At 45.6% G+C, this 19,010-nt stretch overlaps 2 protein-coding genes across 3 annotated transcripts; one reads left to right on the forward strand and one right to left on the reverse strand.

Annotated features, from left to right (window-relative positions):
* Positions 1–1,667: 1,667 nt before the first annotated feature.
* Positions 1,668–11,719, forward strand: KMT5A (lysine methyltransferase 5A). Of its 2 annotated transcripts, XM_072879758.1 has the most exons (8): positions 1,668–1,788; positions 2,116–2,210; positions 4,350–4,506; positions 6,069–6,285; positions 7,072–7,156; positions 7,519–7,578; positions 8,667–8,857; positions 10,007–11,719. In XM_072879758.1, exons 1-8 carry the CDS (start codon positions 1,779–1,781, stop codon positions 10,215–10,217), a joined length of 1,026 nt encoding a protein of 341 aa, XP_072735859.1. In that variant the 5' UTR covers positions 1,668–1,778; the 3' UTR covers positions 10,218–11,719. The 2 variants fall into 2 exon arrangements, with proteins under 2 accessions (XP_072735859.1, XP_072735858.1); XM_072879757.1 differs by lacking the exon at positions 1,668–1,788 and having other exon boundaries at positions 1,907–2,210.
* Positions 11,720–14,184: 2,465 nt separating this feature from the next.
* On the reverse strand, positions 14,185–18,978 carry RILPL2 (Rab interacting lysosomal protein like 2). Its single transcript, XM_072879764.1, has 4 exons — positions 18,619–18,978; positions 17,494–17,645; positions 15,008–15,118; positions 14,185–14,500 (listed from the first exon to the last, which is right to left on the reverse strand). Exons 1-4 carry the CDS (start codon positions 18,961–18,963, stop codon positions 14,476–14,478), a joined length of 633 nt encoding a protein of 210 aa, XP_072735865.1. The 5' UTR covers positions 18,964–18,978; the 3' UTR covers positions 14,185–14,475.
* Positions 18,979–19,010: the final 32 nt, after the last annotated feature.

Genomic DNA, 19,010 nt, shown 5'->3' on the forward strand with positions numbered 1-19,010 from the left:
GGAAAAATCAGACCGGTGTCTGCCAAGGGCTCTGGTGCTCATCTGGAGAGCTTGGGGCACCTGCCTTGGTAGAGGAGTTCATCGACACAATGCCCAGCTGATGTCAGCTGGCTGCAGCCTTGTGTCTGCTGGAGTTTACCGGAAAACACCTAGTGTGTTTTGGTTGCCTGTCTGTGAAATGCATATGTATGCCTCGTTAGTGAAGACACAGTCACAAGAAATTATGGTGACAATGCAGAGCTGGGTTTCTTTTGCCTCTTCTCAAAGCACTTGTTGGTGCAGAGAGCTATCTCAAAACGAGGAGAGGGTAGACTGAGACACCATGCTGCCTTCTGGTATCTCCTCTGTAGTCACGCCGCATTCCTGTCTGGTCCGCTCCCCTGCTGCCGAGGGACAGCCCAGGGAGAACGAGGCCATCCCTTCTGGGCGTTTCTTGCTGAAGTTGACAGTGGTTTTTTTTCTGTTGTTCTTCTTAAGGAAAGGGATAGTTTTCAGTTGTATCGCCATCCAGAACTGGCTGGTTATGTCGCTGTAGGAATGCCTGAGAGACAAGCAGTGGCTTGTGGCTGCAGATAAGCCTTCGGTGGGCAGCCATCCCCTGTGGCGACAGCACTTGGGGTCAGCTCACATACTACAGGCTCATATCCTGAGCACACACACGGGTAGCTGCTGTTTGATAGGTCTTAAAAGGGCTAACACTGATAAGGAGAAAGACTAGTTGTACGTTGTTGCTCAATATAATTGTTCTACTCAACGTGGAGCACCAAAGAGGTCCTGTGTGGTAATTTCCTAATTTCCACGATTATGTGTGCTGACAAAGAAGAAACTTTCAGCCCCCCTGTGTCTGCATGCCCGCTTGCCTCATTGCTGCTTCACTCTTTGCAGTCGTACTTTCCTGATGTTGAAGTACGTGTACTAGGCCTGTTGTGAGCTCCTGAGCAGGGCATCGCTGCTGAAGGCTGTTCAGGCTTTTATGGTGATGGCTCTGTGGTTTCGCCATGCTTTAGCTGCCCTCGTTCCGGGAGAGGGGATTACACAAGGATTTTGATGCTCAAGTGCAACGCTTGAGTGTTACCTCTTCTCCAGGCAAGCTTTGAGAATGGCATCAATAGACTTAAATTTCAACCAGGGAGATTTCAGCTAGACGTTGCATAAAGCAGTCTAATAGTTTCGCAGAGCAGAGCTTTACAAGCCCGCTAGCATGAGGGGTCCTCCGGGTCCCCGCTGTGAGGTGGTGGGGGCTGTGCGCGCCTATGGCGGGGGAGGCAGGAGCAGAGATCCATGTGCTCCGCGAAGAGGTGCAGGAGGGAGGAGGTATTGACGGGACCGCACCGGGCGATGCCGATGCGCCGCCAAGCCCGGACGGTACGGGGGTACGGGCGCCCGCCCCGCTGAGGCCGGCAGGGGCCCGCTTCAGCCGGGCGTCCTACCCACGTGGCGGGGCCCTGCCGCGGAAGGGCGTTCCTTCCCGAGCCGCCAATCAGAGCGCCGGTTGCCCTTCGCACGGGCCAATCAGCGCCCAGGGAACTAACATTTAAACCCTGTTCCCGGGAACTACGACCACCTCCGTGTGACAGGGAAGAGGGCGGGGTGCGGCTCTATGCGCCACTCCGGGGCGCGGAAGCGGTTATCGACAGGCGGTTAAACCAATGGGGTTGCGGAGGGGAGCGCGGCGTCTCCCTGCGGAGCGGTTGGCTTCGGCGGGGGAGCGCCTCGGGGACTGTCGGGGCAGCCCGGCCGCGGGGGGCTCCTGGGCGCCGGGCCGCGCCCCCGCGGTCATGGCGAAAGGTGCGCGGGCGCGGCGGCGGGGGGGAAGCGGAGCCGGGGCGCGGCGGGGCCGGCGGTGCGGCGGGCTGTCGCGCGGGGCGGGGGCCGGGCGGCGCGGGGCATCTCCGCGGCGCGGAGGCTCCTCCCGGGAGGCGCGGGGTGCCGGGGCCGGCGGGACTCCTCCCCCGCGCGGTGTGCGCAGCTCGCCGGGAAGGGGCTGGGCCGCCGCGGCTCGCCTCTGCCGCATCCAGCCCTTTAAACATGGCGCAGGCCGTGGCGGCCGGGCGATGACCGCGGGCGGCCGCGCCGGACATGGCTCGGGCGCCGATCTTCCCCCCTTGCTCCTAGGGAAGAACATGCCCAAGGCCAGGGCGGGCGGCGCGGAGGAGGCCAGCCCCGAGAGCGCCGAGAGGAAGGCACCCGGCCGCCCCCGGGCCGGCGGGGTAAGCACTGCCCGGGCCTGGGCGAGCGGGGCGGGCGGCTCCCGGGGTCTGCTGCGCCCTCCGCTTCTCCCCGCGGTGCGAGCGAGCCGGCGTGTGGGCCGCTCCCGGGAGCAGCGTGGCCCCGGGCGCCTGGCTTCTGGGGCTCCTCGACTCATTCCTAAATGGGTTAACTTTAAGCGGAATCGGACTCTGCCCGTGTTTCCCCGTGCCCTGCCGCACAGCTGCCCTGCAAGCGCGGGGCGCTGCCGGGGCTGTCAGCGAGAAGCCAGGCCCCAGGCTCGGCGATCCCTCCGTGCCATCTTCCCCTGTAGTTCTGTCACAAGCAGCTGGCCGGAGGTTGATGGGCACTTTGCCTTTAACCCCCCGTGGAAATAATTGTGGCTATCGCATCGAATCCCAGAGCTCCTCAGCAGCCCTTCGTGTGCTCTGCTGCGCTGAGAAAATCTCTGCTCTCGAGGGTCTCAAGCCTGGCACAGACAAAGACGTGGCAGCCGCGTCTCGGTAGCGCCAAGGCAGGGAGCTGGGAATGAGGGGAGGAAGCTACGCTGGCAAAATAGTCGTTCGTTTCCTGTTAATGATGCATTGAAAGCCAGAAGGCTCCGCTGGCAGGTGGACTGCTGCAGTTCACTGCTTCTGGCTTTCTCCGGAAATGCCCATGTTTAAACTCTTCACTGAATCTTGAGAACTTTGCAGCACAGGGTTCGCTGCTTGCAATGGCTAAAATGGAGTGTTTTCATAGTATTTCATCCTTAAAAGCCCCAGTTTTTTAAATAAGCAAGTCTTGTCTTTGATAGGCCTTTCAGAAATATTGGGGGTCAGGGGGTGTCTTAACTGACTTGCTTTTTCTCAGGCTGTTCTACTGTAATCATAATCTTTAGTAAAGTTTATTTGTGGATTGAGATTTGAGCCTTTAACTGGTCTTATTTTGTGTGTGAATTATGTACACGTGAAGTTTGTTACTTGTGATTATGCTAATTATTAAAATTATCCTATGTATTCTATTGTGTGCTTTTGTTTACTTTTTTTTGTGTGACTACATATACTGGAGTATTTGTTTAGTCAGCTATATTAGAGCTATTTTTTTAACTAATGGGAGCCTTTGTGTGCTTTTCTAAGAAAATGGATGCATGTTTTTGTTGTTTTAACTGGCTTGCAATGTCTGAAAATTGCTTTTAGTTGAGTAAAAATATAGCCAAGACAAACTCATTCTGGCCAAGTTGCATCTGCTTGTCCAGACACTGAGTTTTCACAGTTGAAATCTGTGTCCCCTACATACACTGCATAGTCAAACTTGGTGAGGTGGCAGGAGATGGTAAAAGCAGAGGTGGCACGACTCCACTAAACTTTGCTAAATTTGATACTGCTCACTGTTGATGTTCTTTGAGCGCAAGCCAGCATACAAGCTCTGGTCTCTGTGGTGTTTGACCATGCCAGAGGGTTTTACCACTTTCCTGGCTGGGCATAAGTGCTTTTTGTAGAGTCTTTAATGTTTCTTTTGCCATGAACAACTTCTGCACTTTATTTTGTGAAATATAATGGATAAAAAGATGACATTGTTTATCTCCCAGGCTTCACTGAGAGGTGTCACTCAAGGTAGACTGTGCAAAACTGATTCCTGTCTTCTGTGTTGCTCAGTACAGCATATAATTAACTGCAGTAACATTTGACACCTCATGAGAGTGTTTGGGTAAGCTCATACCTCTCTGGCTATGAGAGGTATATTCTAGGCTTGGGCAATTTTTCCTGTGTTATTTGTTTTTTGTTTTTTTTTTTGCTTGTGCTCTTTGTGGCTGCCTTCCTCCTGAGGAGCTCAGCGTTGTGGCTTTTTTAGCACCGGAGTTCATACTGTGAAGCACAGAGTGGAAGCTGGAGTTAGTTATGACGACTCCATCCTGCCACTCTTCATATGAAAGTCCTCTTGGACTGAAAGTTTGCATTAGTAAAGTTCTCTGAGTGCTTACCACCGTTATGTTTTTACTTGGTAGAAATAGCAACAGTGGCAAGGATGATGCATTAAAGCAGTGTAATTTGCATTAACACAAGTCAGCTGTCAGCCCTGGTCTTTGCAGTGTGTTGTGGATACCAACTTGATGTACCTGGCATCTGTGATGTACTGACTTTTGTGTGGGTCTGTTTTAGGAGAATGTGTTTATTGGTCAATCCAAAATCTACAGCTACCTGAATCCTAACAAAACGCCTGGTGCTCGCCCCCCGCTTCAAGAAGAAAACTCTGTCATGTATCACGAGGTGAAATGTCAGGGCAAAACACTAAAGGAAACCTACAGGAAAGAAGATGGTAAGACTGATCTTTGGGTTGCTTGCCTCATTAAATGTGCTCCTCTCACCCCCAATTTGAAAACTTTAATACACAGTCAAGAAGGCCAGGCAGCTCCCCTGGCCCAGTTGCTTTCCCAGTCCTACAACTCGATCGGCAAACTGCGACTCTACAAAGACGAGGGTGTCCTTATCCTTTTCAAAACTTAGGTCACAGGTTTACCAGGCAATTCTTCCTCTGTTTTTTTGTCTGGCTATGTTTGTATTGTCTCTCTGGATATAAAAAGCTGATGTTTGCATTGTCAATATGCCCTAATCTCCCTGACATTCTATTACTACTCTGATTCTTCAGGTCAGTGTTTGGCAGTTCATCTAATTTTTTTTGTCTGTTTTATTACCTAAAACTGGTTTATTCTATAATTTGGCTACTTTATACTAATTTATATAAAGGCAATTCAAAGTCAAATCAGGTATGAGGTAGAGGTACTGGTAGAAGAAGAAACAATTCTTAAATTTTCAGAATGAAATAAAGGCAGTGAGAAGGAGGAGCACAGATTGCAGATGCTGAGTGCCAGGCTTCATAGGTGCTTCATTGCAGTGACTAGAAATGGGAAAGTTCCATAAGTTTATGGAGGGGGGAAAAAAAAAAGCTGGCTTGTGTGTAAAGGTGCATTTAATAACCTTGGTAATTTGTCAAAACATTTTGATGCAAGCACTTTTAGCAAGCAGGTATTTTAAGTCCCACTCAACACAGGGAGCATCAGGTTTTCTGGGAACTTGGGGCCTTTAGCTCCTAATTTAGGTCCCCAGTTTTGACAAGAAAGTGAAGATGGCTTTAGCTTGTCCCACTGCTGTGGCCTTGCAGCTGTGCTTCATTTCTCTAGTGAGATTGAAGCATCTGTCTCAGCAGATGGGACTGTTAAACCTGGTGATTTGCTTTAAATAAAAACTTTATTCAGCTTTAAGCTGTGCTCACCTACCCCTAAATCAGTTGGCTGAGAAGGAAGATGTGGTCATATGGATGCAACCAAGAAAGTGTTGGTTGTGTGTGGGGTAGACTTCTTGTAAGTCCCAGCCCTTCAGTTCCTGTGGATCTCTTACTAAGTGGCCAATGCCACTCAGACCAGTGTCTGCAGCTACTGATCACAGCAGTGCAGGATCCAGAGAGGCTTCCTATCTCTCTTCAGTGCAGGATATTGATTAGCTTACGGCAACTTGATAATTTAGTATGCCAGATGCAAACTGTGCAGTTGTTTCAAACACTGCACTGAAGGTGTTGTGTGTTCAGGTTTGGAAAACTTGTGAGTCGCAAACCTAACGTGACAAAGTACTTGGGCTCTGTTTTACCCTTTCCCTTTCTCTGCTCACCTCTCCCTCCGTACTATGTGTACTGTAGCAATGACTAGTCAAAAGTTGAGTAACAGCCTGTCTGGGTTCTAGCAGAAAGAAATTGTATCATTCCCTTCCTCTTTCTCCTGTTTGACAGAACTAGAAACTTGGACTAGAAACCATTGGAGTCCATTTAAAGCACTCTGGTATAGATGATCCTAAGTTCAGAGCCTTACTTTATTTTCCTGTCACCAGAAAAAAAGAATGGTGGCAATATAATTGAAGGTGCTATGAAACCAGAAGACCAGAAAGATAAAGAAAGTGGGTGCGATACTTCAGTGCCCTCCTCTGATCAAAACCAAGAAACTGTAGAAACTCAAAAGACGCCCCTGCCTTCAGACTGTGCTGATGAGGCCAATGCAAAGCCAGCTCAGAAGAAGATGGTTAAAGCAAAACGTGGACCAAGGAGAAAGTAAGTGACTCCTGGAATTGTAAAAGCTTTTCTTCTGTGTGTCCTTTAGCACCAGGAGGCTTTGAGCTGCATTTTTCCTTCAGGAACTACAGTCAGAGCTGTAATGTTACTGTTATTCTGTTGCCTTTTTTTAAGCAACTGGTTATGTTTGTTTTCTCAAGAATAATATGTTTGAAAATACAAAATAGCACCCGAAGTATTTATCTACCTTGCAGAGGACTTTTGTTTTTCTTGAAAGCAAGGCTAGTGTATTTTATCTCAAGGGAAATACTTGCTGATCACCTACAGAAAAAATAAATTAATGAGCCATTAAGACCTGCTTTCCTGTGGACAAATGAGAATGTATCTTGTCAAAACCAGAATATTAGATTAATTACAGTTGGAGGCTTCCTGGCTGAGCTGATGCTCTTTCTCATGATATCAGAGTAATGTGACCTAACATTAATGAATTCCTCGCCAAGCAGTTTTCATGATCTAAATTTTAGAGTGCCTTCTGGCAAGGCATACAGGGGCTTCAGACTTGTAATGTGACCTTCAGTTGGTTTCCAATGGCATCTCATTCTTATTGTTAAATAATTAATACTAGCATAATGGAAATAGTGTGGGGAAGAAAAGGGGGTGTAGCTTTTGGCTTGAAGTGAAGAGTACTGATAAACACTGATTCATATTGATCCCCTTTCAACATACCAGACTGAAAATAAATTTCTTACATATACCTCTGTCATAGAGGTGTAACTTCACAAATAGTCTGAAATATGTGTGTTCTCTATTTTTCTTATCCCTTAGAACACAAGGAAGAACACCGAATCGAAAAGTGACAGATTATTACCCAGTTAGAAGAAGTTCCAGGAAGAGCAAATCTGAATTGGAGGTAGCTTCTTGTTAAAGTAACATTACTTATAACGTTGCCAGTTAATTGAACATTTGAGGAAGTCTATAACTATCTGTAAGTGGTTTCCATTGGCCAAATACAAATAGCATTGTGTAGTGGAAGTATTGTTAAGAACATTCTGAAGAACTGGATCAGCATTTCCAAATTTTCTAGGACAGAATCTAGCTGCTAATGTATTGGGGCAGGGGGGCAGAAATCTGTCTCTTTACCATTCAGTTTTGCTAGAAATATGGGATGGTTTGGAAAAATGAGTGTCACTAGCTAATAATTTCCTTTTAGCTATAGAATAAGCTACAAAAACTATCAACAATAGTGTGGTTTTGTTCTTGTTTATTCTGCAGACTGAGGAGAGGAGGAAAATAGATGAGCTAATTACAAGTGGGAAAGAAGAAGGAATGAAGGTAACTGCAACGCCAACCTGAGTAGCCATGTACTGTTTATACAGTATCTTGCTGTTAATCTGTTCAAGCAGAAAGTAGCAGAACTCAGTCTCAGAACTGCTGCAGTTCCTCAATAGTAAGATGAAAGTGCAGCAAAACTAGAGCACGTTGTCTTTCCTTTCAGATGGGCAATATTTGGCTCTGAAGAATACGTATGTGCAGCCTCAGTCATGAATATTGAGGGAGTGTTATAGTCTTTACTGAAAATGCACTTGCTCCCTTTAGTATCTCATTTCTTGGGTTAGCTTCCAGAAATGGGGTTAGATATAGCATCTTAATTGTCATATGTTTTAAAGGTAACACCCATACACTGTATGGTAACAAATTCTCTTAGCCTGTTTACAGCCAGTCGCTGTGGGTCTTCATTCTGGCACTTGGGATAACGGGTTGTACTGTTTTTCCTCCCACTGCTAGCAAATACTAGTTATGGGACCAGGTGCTTACCATTTGGGTTACTCTGATCACCCTTTTTTAGAATTTAAAGCAAAAATGGCTCCTGGAAGTGCAGAAGAGCTGTGGTTCTTGGAAAGCAGCAGCCTCCAGTTAACACTGTCACATCTATGACAGTGATAGGAGAACTTTCTTGGAGTTGCCCAATTTACAGGGCGAGGCAGGAATAATAAAGTATACTGGTGGGTTATAAATATAATTTCTGTCATTGATCTTTCTGTTCCTCTGACTTTTTAACCTGTGCATGCTAATGGTGATGGTGCACCTGAAATGGAAAAGCTTACTGCCTCAGCTAATAGATTGTTTAAAAGAAAAAATAGATAACTCTTCTCTGTGTACGGTTTATTTAAAGTAATTCTTAGTTCTTTGATTAGAAGACTTTGTATCAAAATACCTGGTAGCTCATAGGGTGTGTCCCAAACTCATGGCATATTTCTTCCACAATGCTGTGCATTGTGCTTCTACAGCTTTGTCTGCAATACACACAAGTACCCTGCTGCAGCATTTTTTAATGACAAATCCTTTTCTAGTAAACAGCATATTTGCAATCATGTAAATACTTTTTAATTTCCCAGCTGAGTTTCTTTTCAACTCAACAGATTGATTACATCGATGGCAAAGGGAGAGGAGTAATTGCTACTAAACATTTTAATCGAGGAGAATTTGTAGTTGAATATCATGGGGATCTCATAGAGATCACTGATGCTAAAAAGCGAGAAGCTGTCTATGCTCAAGATCCATCCACAGGCTGCTATATGTACTATTTTCAGTACCTCAGCAAAACATACTGGTAAGCTTCTCTTCCCGTAAGTGTGGTAGTTGAGTGATAGAAGCTTTGAATGCTGCTAAGTCTGCTCTTGGTTTTATGTAATTTTTTTTTTAAATGGGAACCATGAATTAGGAAATCTTTTTGGAGCACTGTTTCATGTTCCAAGAGCCTCCTGTACCTCTGGGCTAAAAGGAATGGTAGGTGACTCAAAGCCTGATTCTCTGAAGTACAGCACAAACTATATGGAGAGTTGTATCTGCCTGGATGAGACTTTTAGCTCTGCCATGGAGTTCTGCCTAAATTTATTCTCTTGTAAAATTAACTGCTTTTCCTGAGTTGCAAGGATTTTGTTTGAAAAGCAGTATGGACAAACTCTCTGGAACAGAAACATTGCCTTCAGCTGTCTTTGACTGGGTCTTTTTCTCTAGTACCTGACACCCACCCTGTGTGCATGCTTTATTCCTCTATTTGCTGTGTCATTTGCCCCAAACTCCAGTTCTCCCAAAGCAACTACTCAGACTACGTTCCTTCCTCCTTGGCTGATGTTGCTGGATACGGGAGTGTGGGTCATGTAACCCGTATGTTAATTACCCTGAAGCGCCCTATATTCTGTGTGTCTGACTTGCAGTCTAGATGCCATAATGACAGCTGCCATAACGATTCTGTGTTCAATGTGGGGCACTAGAGCTTTAGTGTCCGCGTCTCTGGAAGTTGGACCTGTAGTATTAAGGCATTCTCAGCCTTAATACTGTGTGAGTAGGGACTCTTGCTGGCTTACTCAGTGGATACTGCTTAGCTTGGACACAGCTTTCTTGAGGGGAGGGTATTTAAGGTAACAAGCCTTTCTGGTGGTGTTCTATGCCTGGATTCTGCTGTTCCTCATGAACAGTTGAGAGCTGCTTGGAAACAGGCAGCTCAAACATAGTCCAAAATTTTCCATTTTCTGGGTTTTGTGCTAACTTAATCTCCCAGAATTGCTTTAGTTTACCGACATTGCCGTATTATGTGCTGTCTGTTTAATCATATGAATATTCTGTAATGTTCTGTTTTTCTTTCATTTTTCAAGCCTTGTGTGGATTCCTCATTCTTTATCTGATTTGCACTTTGGTTTTGGTCCACAAACGTGACTGTGATATGCAGCAATCTTGCATTCTGTTCTTGTTCTTTCAGTGTTGATGCTACAAAAGAAACTAATCGTCTGGGAAGACTGATTAATCACAGCAAATGTGGCAATTGTCAAACAAAGCTTCATGACATTGATGGTGTGCCTCATCTCATACTGATAGCTTCCAGAGACATTAAAGCAGGTGAAGAACTGTTGTATGACTATGGAGACAGAAGCAAAGCTTCCATTGAAGCTCATCCATGGCTGAAACACTAATTCATCTTCTTTGTTTGGGTTTGGTGGGTTTTTTTTTTTGGACTGAGTGCTCTACAAGGAGTCAGTGGATTTTTTTTTTTTCCTGCCCTCACTTCCCTCAGCTTTCTTAGTGGACTGCTTATGGTGTTCTGAGCTCCTTAAAAACTACCTTGTTGCTTTGCAGTATTTAAATACCTATTACAGATTTCCAGGCAAGCTTGAATAATTGATCTTAGATTGCCAAAACTTTTATATCATAAAAGGAAACCCTCCCTAAAATTTGAATACTTCTACATAGTGACCAGTGCTACTTGAGCATGCAGTCAAAGACTTGCACAGAAACTTAATCACTTGGGTTGTGCTTCTGCTTTTGCAGTGAAATCTTGTGCTCCACTTTGTGGGGTGATGAACTTGGCATTAACTTTATGACAGCCCATGTACTTCTGTACTCTGACTCACATCCAATGGCTTGACTGCTTGTCAGACTGCTTTTTACAACCCAGTGCTGACAGGCTTCTCTGAGATGGATGCTACTATCGTTCTCAAACAATTTGTGGTAGGGATCCAGTTTTTCCAGTGTCGTATCTCATGTTGGCAATGAACTCTAAATGCATTGGTGCTGAGGGAAATGGATGGTCACATTGGCTGCTTTCTTCAGAGAAATGACTCCAAGCCAAATGAGGATGGATTTTGATCGGCTGGGTTAATACTGATTAGAAATGTGAAGACAGAACTTCACAGTGAGAATCAATGTTTGACATTACTTATTTTCTAAGATTTAAGATGGTACCTTTTTATAGTTGATGGCTGATTCTTGGAGGTGTCTCCCAGAGGATTTTAAAGAAGTAGAATAAAAAGCTCTCAAAAAATTTTTTTATTACCTTCCTATGCTAATTAGCCACATTGGAAGCTATTTATTTACTGTGAATGCTTGAAGTAGAGCATAGCGGTTCCAAAAATAGGAGTCATCTTCATACGCAGCTTCAAACTGTAATGATGGAGTTCATGCAATGAAGAAAGTAGATTCCTTATTGCCTGGTCCTGTAGGTCTGTCAGCATGGTCTGGTCCCACTGTCTTAAATGGGAGTCGAGCGCTTAGCATCTTGCGGATGTTGGTAATGTTACTGTTGGAGAACCAAATCTGTGATATAGGCGGGCAATACAATGCAGGTCCTTTATGTTAAAGATGAATTCTTACCAGTTGGAATTTTTGCCAAGGCAGGCTTGGCATGTGTGTAGATGAACATGGCTGTGAGCCATCAGCCACGCTTGCTGCTGGAAGATGTCAGCAAGGGATCTGTGGCTCTGATAATGTCTTCTGTTCCTCATGTCTTGAAGGCTGCTGCTGTTCCAGCTAGTGCCCTCTAGGACAATCTTATATGCTTGCCTATGTGATAGGTCAAATAGCAACAACATCCTGGTTGTATGCTCCAGCAGCAAGAGAGGTGGCTTAGTGATGTATTTTTTAAATTAAAAACTTGAAGACAATGTCTCTGTAAAATAAAGAATATATTTATTATTGATGAAGTGGCTGCTATAGTACCTGTCTCCATTGCAGATCATTAGCATTTTGAAAGCAAGCTGTGAAAATCATTAGCTCTCAAATGCTTTATATTTACCACTTAACACAAGGCAAGCTCATCAGAGGCAGCCTGTGTACTTTCACCATTTCTGAAGAATTAACTGGAGACCTGTTACCTTACATGTACTGAGTTACAGGTAAGCTTCATTGGCTGACTTATTTGAGTTGGCACTCATTTTTCTCTTGTCTCAGTAACAGAGGCTACAGCAGTGTGTACAGTATCCTGTTTTACTAGAGCACTTCCCTTAAGTCAAAATTGGAATAAAATGCTTTTTAAAATTTATTTAAACATTTGCTTGTTCTCTATCAGGTCAGATAGCTTAAAACCTCTGTTTTTCAGCATCACTTTTGTAAACAAGAAAGGGGGAAGATGTCTCCCTATTTTCCATAACAAGAAAATTGTCTTCTTTGAAACGCTTAACTGGTAATCAAGTAGCACTGCATCGGAAGATGGTAATAAAGCTGATGTTGCACTGCGTATGTATCCTTTACTTTTCTAGGAACCAATATATGTATTTCTCAAAATACTTTTCACAGAAACGTGCTGTTTGGATTTTTATCTCAGTGCCTTATAGGACGGTTTCATCTTCTAACAAGGTGTAAAGCACTTAGCAGGGAAAGATGCCCTTGGGTTGGGAGCTCAACTGCTTTTGCCTGGCTCATGTGGCTTTGCCAGAGGCAGCGGGGTAGCCCTAACAGGACAGTAGCCTCTTCTGGTGTAGCTGTAGCCAAGCAGTTTGCTCCCCGTTTGAGAGAGAAGCTGTGCAGCTCACTTGGCACCAGAGTGGATGCAACTGTGATGGTCCCAGAAAAAGGCTAGCCCAAAAAGGATGAGGTGTTCTCCTGTCTACTGTTAACTGGTGAACTCCCACCTGTTTGGTTTTTTTTAATAGAGAACATCTTAAATGGTAAACTGAAAAGAATAATTGCAGCTTTCATTACTGTCTCCTTCAACTAACAGCAGAGTGGCCTAAGGCTATGTTAGGCTTCTGTGCCTCCATGGCAGGTTGTTACTTTGCACAGCTCTCTTTAATCTGTGCAGTTTATTACCTGAAGTTGTTTCATTAAGACTTAGTAGAGTGATTAGTGTGTTTGGGGGCATAATTCCCCCTCCCCCCCCCTTTTTAAAGGAGATTGGAAAATATATCCCTGGATAACTCACAGAGGAGGATGGAGTTCAGAGCACATGTAAACATCTCTTTTCAGCTCCGAGGTGTATCCTGGCTGTTGCTGATGTGTGGTTGTTTCTTTTTTTTTTTTTTAATTTTTCCTCTAAACACAAAGGCTCTGCTAAGGAAATGCAGTAACTTCCTTCCCTGCTACCATGCTCTAGAAAATAGGTCACAGGGACATGGCCAAGGCTTGTTAATATTTTGAGGGTGGCAAAATGGCTTTAGCAGTTCTGTGCCCTGGCTAAACCAACTTGCTTAGGTCAGACATCTTTGATGTTGCCTTGCTGATGTATGGCTGCTAACAAATTCTCTCTGAAAGGAGACTGCAGTTCTGCCTTCTGCTAAGCCACATTCCCATTGTGCATCTGAGCAGATGTGTGAAGTGTCCTATATTTTTCATGCCGCTAGTGTATGAGAGGGAATCAAAAGGTTTCAGAGCCTGCTTTCACTTCTGAAGAGAGTAAGATCATAGTTTGATACCTGTGACTGCTCCTTTTATGTCTGTTCAGACTTTTCTGCTCTTGAAATTCTACTTTTCTAAATGTGGAACCTAATTGGTATATTTCAAGCTTCTTTTCTATTCCTCCGTTTGCCCTATATGGTTCCACTAGTAATAAATCTCATTACTTGGGCTAATACACAGCTTGTGACAGCTAAGTGAAAGAACAGAGCTAATGAAGAATACAACTGTCTACTACAGGAGGCCTTTAGCTGTCAGAAATGAAGTGTTTGGTGCATCTGTTCCAGTGTGAGCATGTCTGCACCTCTGAAAAGATACCAGTCCTTCATGTGGGCAGAGCACGATGCAGCAGCTTTTCTTCCCTTGCTGTGCTCTTCTCTACCATCTTTCCTCTTGACCCCAAATGGCTGCTCCTGTGTGTGCAGAGGTTCTGTCGTCACAGCCCAACTGCATCTTCCTTTGGTGTGGCGGGGCGTGACAGGCTTCTGCCTGCTGCTGCCTGTGTATTGCCCACCTAATGCAAGGAAAGACAAGAACAAAAAGGAGTGCTGGGGTTTTCTTCAAGCAGTTCTGCGTTGGTGTAAGATAATTACTTTCTGTGTAAGTGCTGTGGGGACTGCAGTCTGAATGGGTTCTTCCTTCCCAGTGCTTCTCTATGAATACACTTGTGAATGGGACGTATCTCTTAAAAATATCTTCATCTTGCAAAATCATTTGGGCTGAGCATTTTGATAGGTGGACAGGATAAATAAGTGGTAGTACAGATCAACACAGGCTCTTTTAATAAGAATAAAAATCACCTTTGTATAAACATTTATTGTCTACATGTGGGTAACGTCTGACCGGAATCTAAGAAATACAAAAAGTGTGTGTCTTAAACAGTTTCTAAAACAGCAAAGTATTACAAAATATTCTGAAAGAATATTATACAACACAACTTTTATGAGATTGCTTATTCTCTACAGTAGGAGTGATGCTTTTCTTCCAATCATTGACTCCCTTAACACCTTAGAGGCTCTCATCAGTGCCATTTCTGAACAGAAGTGGTTAAGTTCTCGAGGATGCTCATTTTCCATGTTTAAAAGAGAACCTAAAAAAAAAAAAGGACAAGAAAAAAGAAACAATGTACAACTGGAAAAGAAGGAACATGCAGTCAAGACAGCCGTCTTGGGGCCGTCTTGCTGTTGGGGGAACTTCAGGGATGCAGCCTGAGCTTGCGGGTACTGTGTACAGCTGCTTCATCCAATGTAAACAAACCTCCAGGGACAGCTGGCATGTTCCCACAGCAGAGTCTTAACGTGCTAGCGGGGGGGGGGGGGGGGGGGGCAAGTATTGTATAGTTTTGCTCTGAAATGCTTATTTTTCCTAGAAAAAAAGTGATGCCCTGCTTGCCTGGGTGGAGGTTTTCTTCCTGTGGAGTGCTTTTTCCACAGGAAAGGATTTCTCTGTTGTGTTTTAATTTTACAGGGAGAGGATGAGAAAACAATATGCAGCCAACTAGGCCGAAGTTCAGAATTCATCCCTGGATTCACTAAGTATGAGGCGTGCCCTAAAAAAGATGCAGAAATTCTGCCAAAAAAGATGCAGACAAACTTACAGCCGTTTGATTATTGTCTTCTCTTCACTGTCCTTGCTGGTGCCAGGGCTGCTGCCACTGGCTTCTTTTTCCAGTTCTTCAGTTTGGTCCCTTCTCTGTGAGATAATCCCACTGGGAAAAGAAGAGGTTTTGTTTATTTTTTGTGGTTTTGTGCATAGTGTGGCATTGCTGTCTACGTTAAACCCCTCACTGTGTAGCCTAGGACATGGGTGACTGGATGTTCACAGGACAGGGATGGCAGCCTGGCCTATTTCTTGTAATGAGTTGCTCTTATTTTCCTTAAATACCACTATGTAATTTTGCTTAGACTATGCTTTAATGAGAACACTAAAAAAGTAACGAGCTGACTTCTCCACAGAGGAAGAATGGCAAATCATAACAGGAATGAAAGGGAAGTGTAATTACACGTTGGATTTGTACAAGAGTCTGAAGATAACAGCAGGGTGCCGACACAAATAGTGAATTTCTGCATGGGTGGATCTGTGGTACCTTCAGCACAGCCACGAAGGCTCACACCATGCAGCTGGGAACAGAGGGGAGATTCTCAGCTTCCCTGCAAGGCAGGTGGCTGTTCCTCTTTCTGTCCTATAGAGGAGACAAGAAAGGCTTTGCCTCAGCTGTAGATTTTGTCATGCTACTTTGAAGCTGCTACCCTCTACAAGGTTGTAACCGCCTACTTTAGGCAAAAGCTTCAGTTTTACCAAAGGATGTTTCCCCTGCTTGGAATCGGGTTAGATTTTACCAGCTTGCATACTATGCTGTGTTGTCACAGCATGCCAATTTACTGTCCTGAGCTGACCTCATTTATCTTGAGAACCGAGTGGATCAAAGCTTGTGACTGCAGTAGCTGAAGGCTGAAAGTAGCTAAGCATCACTCATCTGGACCTTGGAAATAAAAATGGAGAGTATCTAGAAACTGGTGTGACATCAGGTGTGGGATAATTCTGAGGCAGATTCTCCTCTTAGAGAAATGGGACTAGGAGCTGTTTGGTGATGCTGCAGATCTCTAATATCTGCATGATGACTTCTACTCAGAAATCATGATTAAAAATGCAATCCCCAAACATCATCAGTCATTTTAAGCCATTCTCTGTGAGGATGTCAGTGACCTCGTGCTATATAGAGCTTATTTCCAATACACACAAGACATTTTAGAACATACCCTCATGTTTACCCTCTTCCCCTGCACAACTATTCTTTATGGCTGTACAATTATAATTAAGATTTTATGTGAATGTTTAAACGGAAGATGGGTTTTGGCTTAAGCTGTAACGCTGTACGAGGACATAACCACATAGAATTACTTGAACTGAAAAGCGGCCTTGACACACTCTCTAGGTGCACAGCACTGTGACTTAAATCATTCAAAAACTGAAAATGTTCACACTGTTAATTTTTAACTTGGCCTGTAATCTGTGTAACACAGCTGGGAAATCAGAGCAAGAAGCTGTTCCAATGGCTGCACAGCAAAGGCAGGCAGCTGAGCTAGGGAAGCGGTGCCTCACTGTGCTGTGAGAAGTGCTGTCGAGCAGTTTGTAAACTGACTTCTTGGATTTAACTTCTTGGCTTAACCTGCCTGTTACAGACAAGGCAAAGGGCGGGCTTACTGTATCTAAGGGGTTGTTGCTGACATATCTCAACTGAAATCTAATGTGCTCAGACATCTTGTGTCTAGATTAAGAAGTAGTTTCTTGCCCCAAGGAGTTTATAATACAACCTGATGATGAGGGAGGGGCAGAGGCTGGGGGAGAGCTGCCTTGGAGGTGAAGGAATTTGTAGCACCAAGAGCAAGGCCATTCCTGCATCCCACCCTCTGGCTCACACTGATTCTCCCAGGCTGGTCCCTTCTAGAAAGACCAAAATCCTTCTCTGAAAGCACTTGTTTTGCACAGTTCAGGTGCCTTACACAACCCTCTGTTGGCAGTCTTAAACCCCCCCCCCCCCCCCAAGCTTATCTTGAATGATGATGAAAGGGCTTAATACTCTGCTTTCTAGATCAGTGCCGTACCCACTGTGGGAGCAAAGGAACAGTAGATAAGCTAGCGTCCCCAACAGCAAGCTGGAGGAGGAAGGAAATTTTGACTAAAGCTGAGATGGAAACCCCCGTGCTCTTTGGTATGTAGTGTGGCTTTAGACAGGAACAGCATGCAACTGCTGAGACTGCACAGATGAATTCATGTGCATGAGAACCCAGCTTGTACGTGGAGTGGGCGTAACCATACGCAGGCTTGCAGCAGTACAATTAGGGGAACAGGCTGCGAACTGCGCAGAATAAGAGGGCGTTTCGTTTTTAAATTACGTTGCATAGAGACTTCATCATCCCCCCATTTTTCTTTGCTCATTTGTGGGCTCTTGGGAGCACAGATGTCTCTCGTGTCTGGAGTGCCTAACCCAATCTAGGTGCTCAAACCTGCGATACTCTGATCTGATAAGCTCCCCAGACAATAAGTAATTGTTATTAGTTCTTTGCTGACTTAACGATATACCTCTTATAGCACTGTAGCTCCTCTTGCACGACAAGAAGCTGAGCTTTCAGCTGGTTACGCTCTTGCAATACATCTCGCAGCTCCTGTAATGTGAACCGGGGGCGATTTGGATCTGTGAGGTCTATTACCATTTTATCTGGTCCAAGGCTGGGCTGTAAAATAAAGTGTGGTGGTCATGATCTTGTAACCTGTCGAAAACGGGGCACTCATGGAGTAAAAACTATGAATTTTATAAATACGTAGTAATTCTTAGAACTAGTATGAGTTCATCACAATCCTGATTTTTTTCCAAGCAGTTAATTATAGTTTTTCATATTGTTTTTGTATTGCCTTGGTGTCTGCATCTCCCAGCCAAGTATGGATATGGGGCCCAAGTGGGAGAGGCTCTGACCACAGCTAAAAGCAAAGTCTCTGTCCCAAAGAGTCTGCAATCTAGTTTGCCAAGAAGCTGCTTTTATCTGCTTTTTTGATGATGAGAGAGGCTAAGCAATCTGTCTCATGTCACACCAAAACTCTGTGGCAGAGGCAGGCGAGAGCTGAATTCTCCTTTCCTAAATTAAGACCTTTGTGGTAATGGCTTTTTTGGTCACAGACATCAGTGTCCTTTCCACAGAGTAACAAAGCCTTACTGTTTGCAGAAATGGCAAATTGTCTTTGTGGGGACGGTGCTGTGTAAGGGCTGTACAACGGTGGATCTGTACTCTGAAAATCTGCCCATGTGTGTCTGAACTCCCGTTAGCATCGCACGTTGCTGAGCTAGCAGTGTGGTTAGTCACTACAGCGAAACAGGAGCGAGGGATCCGCAGCACTGCGACTTGTAACAACCCTGAAGATCTCTGCTCTGGAAATGGCTTCAAGGCCTTCTACAAAGATGAGAAGCAAACTTTCTGAGACTTGTTCTGCTGTGATAGAAGAGACTGGCGATTGCGGCAGAAGTATCCTCCGCCCCATATGGTGTTAGGGTGGGTTTCACCACCCGCACGTGGCCAAGCGGACAGGCCACGACCTATGTTGGGGAAGGGGCATCTGGTGCATGTGCCACCTCACAGCTGCCGACCCCACAGCCGAGCCGCCCCGGCCACGCTGTGCTGCACGGCGGGCGCCCACCGCGGCCCCGGCACCCACCTGCTGGGCGCTCCCTCGGGGCCCCGCTCCCCGCAGGGCCTCCACCTCCCGCCGCAGGCTGTCCCGCTCCATCCGCAGCTGCTCCTCGGCGAGGCTGCTCTCGCTCACCAGCGCTTCCAGCATCTCCAGCACCCTCACGATCCTGAACTGCAGCCGGGCCAGGGCGGCGGGCACCTGTGGCCCGACGCTGAGCTGCTGCAGGTCCTGGCCCACCACGGAGGAGATGTCATAGACATCCCCGGCCGTCAGCTGGAAAGGGCTCTTCTCCAGAGCCCTCTCCGGGCCGCCATCTGCCTCCTCCTCCTCATCCTCCAGCTCCTCCTCCTCCTCCCGGCCCTGCTGCATGCCCGGCGCGGCCCGCCGCTAACTTCCTTCCCCGGGGAAGGCCGGGC

The sequence above is a fragment of the Ciconia boyciana genome, chromosome 15, assembly GCF_034638445.1.
Source record: "Ciconia boyciana chromosome 15, ASM3463844v1, whole genome shotgun sequence".
Lineage (NCBI taxonomy): Eukaryota > Metazoa > Chordata > Aves > Ciconiiformes > Ciconiidae > Ciconia > Ciconia boyciana.